General features: G+C 36.2%; 2 protein-coding genes across 9 annotated transcripts in view; one reads left to right on the top strand and one right to left on the bottom strand.

Moving 5' to 3' along the window:
- The window catches only part of LOC125042795 (uridine-cytidine kinase-like 1), a 17,168-nt gene extending 7,304 nt beyond the window's left edge, over nucleotides 1-9,864 (top strand). For 3 of the 4 annotated variants that reach the window (XM_047638691.1, XM_047638694.1, XM_047638693.1), the window contains exons 3-12: nucleotides 557-721; nucleotides 3,261-3,367; nucleotides 4,860-5,030; nucleotides 5,385-5,456; nucleotides 5,938-6,099; nucleotides 6,624-6,713; nucleotides 7,160-7,369; nucleotides 7,606-7,794; nucleotides 8,044-8,209; nucleotides 8,328-9,864. In XM_047638691.1, coding sequence (XP_047494647.1) covers nucleotides 557-721; nucleotides 3,261-3,367; nucleotides 4,860-5,030; nucleotides 5,385-5,456; nucleotides 5,938-6,099; nucleotides 6,624-6,713; nucleotides 7,160-7,369; nucleotides 7,606-7,794; nucleotides 8,044-8,209; nucleotides 8,328-8,473 — 1,478 coding nt within the window. In that variant the 3' untranslated portion in view covers nucleotides 8,474-9,864. The remainder of the gene's footprint in view (nucleotides 1-556; nucleotides 722-3,260; nucleotides 3,368-4,859; nucleotides 5,031-5,384; nucleotides 5,457-5,937; nucleotides 6,100-6,623; nucleotides 6,714-7,159; nucleotides 7,370-7,605; nucleotides 7,795-8,043; nucleotides 8,210-8,327) is intronic. The other variant, XM_047638692.1, reaches the window with a different exon arrangement.
- Nucleotides 9,865-9,867: 3 nt separating this feature from the next.
- LOC125042794 (nuclear pore complex protein Nup58-like) overlaps nucleotides 9,868-10,000 on the bottom strand; it is a 33,430-nt gene continuing 33,297 nt past the window's right edge. For all 5 annotated transcript variants that reach the window (XR_007116382.1, XM_047638689.1, XM_047638687.1 and 2 more), the window contains one exon: nucleotides 9,868-10,000. This exon is cut by the window's right edge and continues 183 nt beyond it. The gene's annotated coding sequence lies outside the window, so the exon portion shown is untranslated.

Genomic DNA, 10,000 nt, shown 5'->3' on the forward strand with positions numbered 1-10,000 from the left:
AGTATTTTTCTCTTTTTTTGTGTGATTCCAGAAGCTTTATTAGATTATTGACTTATTGTAAGGCTTAGCAGAGTTGTCTTAATTAGTGCAAATTAGAGCTGGATCCCTGTTCCTGTTACAAGGTCCTGATAAGCATGAAAAGGGGAATTGTTCAATTTGAGGGTAATTTAGGTTCTTCTAAGAGGATGTTAAGAGGTATCTGTTGCTGAGTTAGTTAAAAGTGCTATTAGATACAGAAAATAGCATTGATTTCAAGATGTTTTTGTGTGTATTGTGTAACAGATTAGGTGGTTGTGTTTTGTTATGTAGCAGTCAGTATTAAAGTTGGTTATTATATTCTGTTAGTGTATTCAGATATTATACAGATGGATACCTTTTATGCATGTTTGATCATGCCTGTGAATATCATTGTATGCAAATTTATATGCCTTCAGGTTTGTAACCTTATGATATATTTTTAAAATATAACACTTCTTCAATCATACTCTGACTGTTATGATTTTATTCCATGCATTATATCACATGAAATTTTATCATTTCTCTGCCCTTGCCACAGACACTCTAAGATCCCCACGCAGTCGACGCCAACGCACAACGTCACAGTCACAAACTTCCCGCAGCGGAGAACCCATCCTGAGGGGTAGAAGACGCACAATTTACACTGCCGGACGACCGCCATGGTACGACTGCCAGGGACAACTGGTTGAACCGTTTGTTATAGGTAAGAGAATGAAGGTGCTGAAGATGCATTTCTGTGGATTGCGTACTGTTTATTTTGTTTAAGCTGCTGGTTTAACCGTTGTAGATTTTTGAAAAATGTTTGAGGTGTGTTTTTTATGGTTTGAGAAATTGTTAGTGAAAGGTCTGTCTCTTTCTCTCTTTCTCTCTTTCTCTCTTTCTCTCTTTATCTCTTTCTCTCTTTCTCTCTTTCTCTCTTTCTCTCTTTCTCTCTTTCTCTCTTTCTTTCTCTCTTTCTCTCTTTCTCTCTCTCTCTCTTTCTCTCTTTCTCTCTTTCAGGGATGCAAAGGAAATATTAGATTTAATTCATTAGATTATTTTAAGTGTGCAAGGAGTAAAACTGGCCCAGAAAATCTTGAGTAAAAGGGAAACCTGGAGACTTGTCATTTGGCAGATCCATTTTTATTTATGATGGATGTGTTCCTTCATCCATGGGTCATTGTCTTTTTTGTGGTGATTCGTCTTTCTCATTATGCTTATATTTTAAAGTAAATGTTGCACATGTAGAATCTTCACCACCTTTGGGTTTTGGCTATAGATGGTAATGTTTTTTTTTTTTTTTATGGGGGATGGGAGGAAATGTTCAGAGAACGTTTTGCGAATTACTCTTCCTATGGTAATGCATTCTACCCAAGTAGCCCAATTCTATTATCAGTACAGTGAATTCTGTTCAAAATACTCTGTATGGGGTATTGTGTGTTCACATATTTTGTTATATTTTGGGGTTACTTGTTTTTTTTGCAATAGGAAGCCGGTGTTAGATATGCTATATGAAGACAGTGATGGATTTTGTGTGTGTAGTTCCTGTTATTATAGTGTGAACTGTATTAGTGTTTGCCAAAGTTCTCAAAAATTGAAGGGACAAAAGAGAGAGGGATATATATGGAGAGAGACAGAAGAGGAAGTGTCTGCCAAAGAGAAAGGGAGAGGGAGAGAGAAAGTTAGATAGGTAGGCAAGTCAAGAAAAATAAATAGAGAAAGGGAGAATAGGTGGGAAAAAATAGAAAATAGATAATAAAAGACAGTTGAGAGAAGACAAGGAACAACAGGAAAGAGAGAGCAAGATACAAACAAAAGAGCATGAGAAATAGAGAGAGTTCAAGAAAGCAGACGATTAGACAAAAAAATGGACTGCAAATAAGGATGAAAAGCCTTTTTTGTAACCGCATGATGTAGAGCCTATTAAATTAGCACATTTTTTTTTTTTTTTTTGCCAATTCTTCAATGTTGCTCTACCTCTAACACCATGCCCTCTTTTGGTTTCCTGGGATTCAGGCTTTTTGAATACAGTTGAGACATGGCTCCAAGCACTAGTCTGTTCATACCACTGGAAAATGACAGACAATTTTGTTTTTCTTTTGTTGTACAAAATATGAATATTGATGGCACAAGGTTATCAGTCTGCAATAATGCAAAGTGAGTATAGAAATAGAGAAAAATACAATGCAGACAGGTTTGTTCTGCCTTACTAGACCATGAACTGTTGCTGGCTTTTTGTTCGCAAGATTATGTCACTTTCATTTGGCTGTAGTTACTTATCACAATAAAGAGGGGAAATATTTTCAGTCATGCGAGGACAGGCAATTGTCTGGCTTGTGGCCATACATGATCTCATACTAGTGATCAGGACTTATGATGTGATAAGGCATCTCCTTTTGCGTGTGATTTTTCATCATGATTTGATGTCATGTCACTCAGTGGTAAAAAGGTCATTTAGTTCTCTTTTGAATGAATCCCAGTTTCCTTGGTAAATACTTTGTAACTCTGACACAGTCTTAGTATTATTTTCTGTGTTTCATACTGGCATTGGAGATGTGCCAGTTGCAAGGGAAATAATGTTATCAGCCGAGAATGGAGGTCGGATATTATGTCATGGGAACAATTTGTTAGTGTGATAGGCGCATTTTCTCTCTTTGCTTGTCTTCCTGTGACTTCCACAACTTTGCATGGTTTATAATCACATTTTGCAGCATAGGAAGGGATATTTCCTCTTTATTCTTTTATGGTTTGTATCTAGTGTGTGTGTAGTGTATATGTGTGTGTGCGTGAGTGCGTGTGTGCGTGAGTGCGTGTGTGCGTGAGTGCGTGTGTGCGTGTGTGCGTGTGTGCGTGTGTGGTGTGTGGTGTGTGTGTGTGTGTGTATGTGTGTGTGTGTGTGTGTGTGTGTGTGTGTGTGTGTGTGTACGTGTGTGTGTGTGTACGTGTGTGTGTGTACGTGTGTGTACGTGTGTGTGTGTACGTGTGTGTACGTGTGTGTGTGTACGTGTGTGTGTGTGTGTGTGTGTGTGTGTGTGTGTGTGTGTGTGTGTGTGTGTGTGTGTGTGTGTGTGTGTGTGTACGTGGGTGTGTGCGTGCATCTGTGTCTGTGTCTTTGTGTTGGTAGATATTTTTCAATGTTAGAAAAACGATTAATGGAAAAATAAATGTAATGAACAAAAACCCTTGTAGACAGAGAAGCTCTGCTCCTCAAAATTACAAAAAAGACGAGAAACAAAAACAAAAAACGTTGCATTTTCTTTGAGGTGTGTGTGGTGGGAGTGCCTCGGGAAAGACCACCGTTGCCAAGAAAATTATCGAAGAACTGGATGTACCATGGGTCACACTCCTCTCCCTTGACTCTTTCTATAAGGTGGGTGATTGGACACTTCTCTGCTCTCTTGCCCCCTCCATGATGATGTATATAGTGTCGCACCTCCTCCCACATTTGGAACGTCCATTGCATCTGTCTGTTCCTGTGGACACTCTGAACAAATATGCATTATGCTCTTTTCCACTTTCTAAGTTTATTTTCTCTTAGCTTTTTGATAATGTAAAGAAAGTTTTTTTTTTTTTTTTTTTTTTTTTTGTCTCAGTAAGACTAATACTCTTGTTAACTTGACTTGAACACTCATGCCAATTCACAAAGCCTATAACTTGCATGCACAACAGCACATAAATATTTGCACATGCCTCACTAGCAGCTCTTTTAGTTTTTCTGTTATGATTCCATCCAGTAATTCTTGGCATTAAAAAGTATACATATTACTAATACAGTAACTGGTATGTACTCAGGACTAAGAAGAAGGAACCTGGAATTCCTATGGTTTTTCTGTAATCATAAAATTTGTGAATAAGAGTTTGCAGGAGACAGTACAGGTCTTCACACACCATGCAGTAGTTTCCATTGCCCAAAACCATCCTTTGAATGATTGAAACCCCAGTGGATGTAGTAAAATAGTTTTAGATAATAAACCATTATATATAAAGTCCCTGTACAGCCAGACTGAAATTTTTAGCTTCTTCACTGAAATGGGTCATAGAATGGAACATTGATTTCTTAAAGGTAAAGAAGTACATTTTATGTACACCAGTTCTTTATATATGCTGGTATATTGCATTTACTCAGGAGCAGTCATTTGGTATAATGTAAAAACATTTTTCCTGCATAATAGTTTTTCAAAATCATCTTGTAACTGTAACTGTTTTAATCAAAGTTACAAGGGAAGTTAGTCAGCAGTAGAATTATATTCATACTACACCCTTCTAAATGGTGAAGCATTGGGGAGAGAATGGTTGCCATTGTCATGAATAATGAAACCATTCTGTCTTAATCTGTGTTCATCATTGGGAGAAATGAGGGCTTCATGGGGCAGTTCTCCAAACACACACTTTCACCCAAGATATGAGCAACATTGGCAGGAAGGAGCAGACACTCACCTCATATATATATATATATATATATATATATATATATATATATATATATATATATATATATATATAAATATATAAATATAAAAGAAAATTGCCTTTTCCTTTCTCTTTTTCAGTTCTTTTTTGTAATAGGATTTTTTAGTGTTTATTTTTTAGTGTATGATTTTAAATATTGAGAGATTCAGCTATATGTATACATACATATTATTTAGTATTGTAGTCATATAGTTTATTATTGTATATATATGAGTAGATTTTTCTGGTTTTGAGGTAATGAGTTGTATACCATTACTCAAAAAAAAGAAAGAAAAAAAAAATGCAGTTCTAATTAGGTTTACTTTTTAGTGTTACTGCCTTCCTCTCTTTCAATTTTTCCTCATCACTGACTGGGTGGCACAACCTCCCCCTCCCCTCCACCCTCTCCGCAGGTGCTGACTGAGAAGCAGCACGAGGATGCGGCTCGGAATGAATACAACTTCGACCACCCTGACGCTTTCGACTTCGAGCTTGTGGTCAAGACGCTCTCGAGGCTCAAGGAGGGCAAGAAGGTGGAGGTCCCCATATACAACTTTGTCACCCATCGCCGGGAGACCAAAACGGTAAGTGGGGCGGAGGGGCTACTTTTAAGTAAATAAAAGATAAACTAAATAAACTATTGTTATTGTAATTGTTAATATCATTGTTATTGTTATTATTATTTTATTGATAATGATGGTAATAATGATAACCACTAATAATAATGAAGATGATAATAATAAAATGTATAATATGATATTGTAATGATACTGATACTGGTAATGATAATGATGATAATGATAATAATAGCTGTAATACTGTTAGATAGCTAATAGTGATAATAGACAAGAGATAAATGATAATAGTAATAAATATAATTGCATAAATATGAGCAATAATTATTTAAAATTCATATAATTTCTTTCTTTTGTTTTCAGAAAACCATGTATGGTGCCAATGTCATCATATTTGAAGGAATTTTAGCATTCTATTCTCATGATGTGATAAAGGTATGTTTTGATTGATATTTCACTTCCAAAATGCCGAAAGTTCAGTTCTTAAGTGCTATAACTGTTACAAAAAAAAAAAAAAAGTGTTTGCAGGCAGTTTTACCTCTCACACCTCAGGCTTTCATGTTGTGTTTTTTTGTCCCATGTTTCCCTCAAGTTAGGAAGTTTTATGACAGCCTTTACATTTAGTTTCATATTTTCCATAAGTTGAGAATGTTAATGATGTCCTTTATGCTTGGTTCCACACATTGCATAAGTTGTAAATAATAAAGGGCATCTTGAACTCTACAATTATTAGATATGACTTTTTTTAGTGTAAGAACATTAGCAACATTCATTCTCTCCCAGCTGTAAAACCTGAAGCTGTTTGTAGTGTTTAGTACGTAAGGAACACAAAGATCATTTGCTCCCTAATAGTTGTTAAGCATGAAGCATTACTTACAGTAGAGTAAGAACATTAAGAACATTTCCTCCTCCACAGTTGTTAGACATGAAGGTGTTCGTAGATACTGACTCGGACGAGCGGCTGGTGCGGAGACTGCGGAGGGACATTGCGGAGAGAGGGAGAGAGCTAGATGGAGTGCTCAAGCAGTACTTCAAGTTTGTCAAGCCAGCCTTTGACTATTACATAGCCCCATCTATGGTAAGAGATGTCTCCTGGAGAGTTTGGTGAAAGACATTTCGGATTAAAAAGGTCAGAATGCCAGGGGGGTAATTTTGGTTTTGGTAATATGAATATATTGGTTTCATCAGCATTTAGCTCAGATGGTTTAGAAAGCTTCAGTACAGAATGCGGCATGTAAAGTTTTTCATTCTCATCCCTACTTATTTCAACAATTTTCATGTTGAACTTTATTTATCTTTGTCTCTTGTAAATAGAGAATTACTGACAAGTAATTGAACCAGCTTTTTAGAAGGATAATAGCAGCAGTTTTATGTTTGAGTTACTCTTGAAATGTTGTCCACTTTGCTCTTGAAGTGAGGAAAAACATGAAATCAAAGAAGCAAAAGCAAAGTAAAAGAGGAAAGAAAAAGAGAAGTGAAAAAAGTGGAGCAATAAATTTAGATTAAAGAAAATCTAATAGTAAAGTACAAGTGGATTTGATCAACATTTTGTGTGAAAAGTGAGTACACGAGAGATAATGTTTCTCTTTCGATTGGCAACAGGTCCACGCTGACATCATTGTTCCAAGAGGTGGGGATAATGAGGTGGCCATCAATCTTATTGCTCAGAATGTCATGACGCAGTTGCAACAGGTCAGTGGCCAGAGTTTCCTTTTTCAGCAATAATTTTCCTTTCTAACAATACCTCACTGATATAAATCCATCTATGTAGGTCAGAGTTTGAAGGTGGGGCAAGATTTTTCATAGATCATGAATTTGGAAAATATCTGTAGTATTAATGAAATGGTAGCATTGTGTAGTAAACAATAAGCCTTCTAGTATCAATATCACACATGAAATTGATTATGCTAATATAGATTATGGAAAAGAAGTGTAAGACAGTCAAGTAATTTATTTAGAGAAAAGATGTAATAGTAGTGTATAAAAAAAAAAAAAAAATCCTTAGATAAATTAAAAAGTAGAGGAAGAAGAAAATAACAGAACAATGAAGTCTCACTCGGGTATTACCATTAAAGAATATAAAGTTTTCATGAGGGAAATGAATAAGAACACGTTTTCTACCATTCCCCAATCCACAGAGAGGTTTTAAACTCCGAGAGAAATTAGCGCACGCCAACTTCGGTATTGTGAGACCCAGTTCCCTCCACCTGCTGCCCTCCACACCCCAGATCCGCGGACTACACACATTCATCCGCAACAAGGACACACCCCGCGACGAGTTTATCTTCTACTCCAAAAGACTAATACGACTGGTGATTGAACATGCCCTAGCGCTGTTGCCGTTCACGGTGAGGACCTTAACTAAGCTTTGTCTACTTTTTTCTCTCTTTTTGTTTATGCATGCAGCTACTTGTTTGTGGTTCAGAGTAAAGAGAGAATTCAGTCTAGTACACAAGTTACAAAATTCCCTTATATCTTGATCAGAGATGGATAAAACTAGACCAGCTTTCATTGTCATTTCCATCACAGGGAACATTTTCTGTCCCCAAGCCTTGAGACCTAAGTATCCTTGTACCTCTTTAAGCAGGACGTGACCGTAGAGACGCCCCAGGGTATCCCATATGAAGGGAAGCGCATTGCAACCGAGAAGATCTGTGGTGTGTCCATCCTGCGAGCGGGAGAGACCATGGAGAATGCACTCTGTGAGGTTCTCAAGGATGTACGCATTGGCAAGATCCTCATTCAGACCAACCTTGATACAGGGGAGCCTGAGGTGTGTGTTTTTTTTTTTTTTCTCTCATTCTTTACTTTTGTGTTATTGATATTTTTGTAAATAACATTGTGACAAAATTATCAATTTCCAATGTGTGTGCTGCAAGGTGTGGCTCTGTAAGAGTGAGGGACTTAGTTTGGAAAGTTGTTAATTTTAAGATTTGATTTGTTGTATCACGTTTACGTCAGTTTTATTATTTTTAGTGCCTTTATGACATTATTATTAATTACGTCTCCATCACTGCTCTAGCTATACTACTTGAGACTGCCAAAGGACATCAAGGACTACCACATCTTCCTGATGGACGCCACGGTGGCCACGGGTGCTGCTGCGATCATGGCCATCCGGGTCCTGCTCGACCATGAAGTGCCGGAGGACCATATCTCCCTCTGCTCCCTCCTCATGACTGAGCAAGGTGAGCTCTTTTGAGCTTTGTTGAAGTGCTTTGTGCCACATTGTTTTGCCATTTGATGTATTTGTGATGCAGTAAATATTGAAAATTATTAACATTAATTTTTTTTTTTTTTCACCAGGTGTTCATAACATAGCATATGCATTCCCTAAAGTACGCATTGTAACAACGGCAGTGGATCCATGTGTTAACGAGAAGTTCTACATAGTGCCCGGCATTGGAAACTTTGGCGACAGATACTTCGGAACAGAACCATCTGACCAATAATGAAAATGAATGAGCGAACAATATTTCCCACATGCCTATAATAATAACCAATGGCCTCCATCCAAACACAGGTGTTCCTGGAAATACAATGTACATCTTCCAGACTTGTAGACTATTTTAAAAACTCGTCAAGTGCCTGATATTGTTGTTGATACTTAAAACTTATAATAAAAGAGGCAATTTATGTGTGTGGTATGTGTTATAAAGGAAAAGGAAAGTGCTTTATCACTGTCACCAGTCTTTTTTTGGAAAAATTGTAAAGCACATGAAGAACCAAGTTTGAAGTGCATTTGCTAACTAGGCCATCAGGTTCTTTAAATAAACCAAAACAAAAATAATCAAGATTTTTTTTTTAATCAGGTAATAATATAATATTATGCAACTGTTGATGCAAAAGTTGGTATTCACAAGACGAGCGTTGTACTGGCCACAACTTTGCTTGATGACGACTGGATGTGCTGAGCACATCGGAGTTTTAAAGATTGTTGTTCAATTTCATATATTTATCTCTTAGTTTTTTTAGTTGTTTTTAGTAGGGAAAATAGAGAGAGCATTTTGTATCTCTTTGTTATATCAAAACTATTTTACATTTTAATGCTCAGTAAAAAAACGATAATATATGATTAAGACTTAGATTGAAAATATGATTATTTGGTATTTTGTTTGTCCTTAGTGAATGAATATGATAAGGATATGTTTTTAATAAAAGAGTTGTTGATTGTGCAGAGGACTAAGTGTTTATAATATGTGGTTTTAGGCTGCTTGTATAAATCTTTCATGCAAGTCACCAAGTATCATTACTTCATGAAGGTTTGTAGGAAAATTATTAAAAATTTAAAAATCACTTCCAGCCCAAGAATTCAAAATGAAAAAAAAAAAAAAAGTAGATTAATACCTAAAGAGAAATGTTTTAGCACTGTTGAAATAAACACTATTGTTTTACATTCTAATTTGTATCTGTCTTGTAATTTATCCATTGTGGCATATGTCCATTGAGTGGATGCCTGTATATTTTATTTATTTTTGTCTAGTCCTCCCTTTGATTGTCATTGTGACGGCAGTATTAGTAGTGAATTAAGTTGATTTTTTTTTCTTTTATTCTTTTTTAAAATCTTTTTTCCCCCTACCATTATTTCATTTTATTGTTAGGCAGGTATTGCCTCTAAGGGTGATCAGCTCCTGTCTGGATCTGTCCCCTCGGCAAGAATTTAGACTTGTACTTTGTAATCCGCAATTCTGAGGTGCCATTTCAGCGAATAAAATCCAAGCGAGCATAGGGTCGAGGTAGCGGCATATTTAGGAATTTGGTACTAGACCTTGGTCGGTATTGATTTAGACACTTTCATACCCTATAAATACTTTTATAGTTATTAAAGGAAAGGTGAATTGAATAGTTTTTTTTATCCTTTTATAAATACTTTATTTATATAATCAGTAATAATGGGAAAAAAAGACCGTATAGACATAAAAAATTTCACAGCTTACAAGTTCTCTGTCAAGCTTACACTTACCACTGACAAATTTTTA

Source organism: Penaeus chinensis, chromosome 32 (genome assembly GCF_019202785.1).
Source record: "Penaeus chinensis breed Huanghai No. 1 chromosome 32, ASM1920278v2, whole genome shotgun sequence".
Taxonomy (NCBI): domain Eukaryota; kingdom Metazoa; phylum Arthropoda; class Malacostraca; order Decapoda; family Penaeidae; genus Penaeus; species Penaeus chinensis.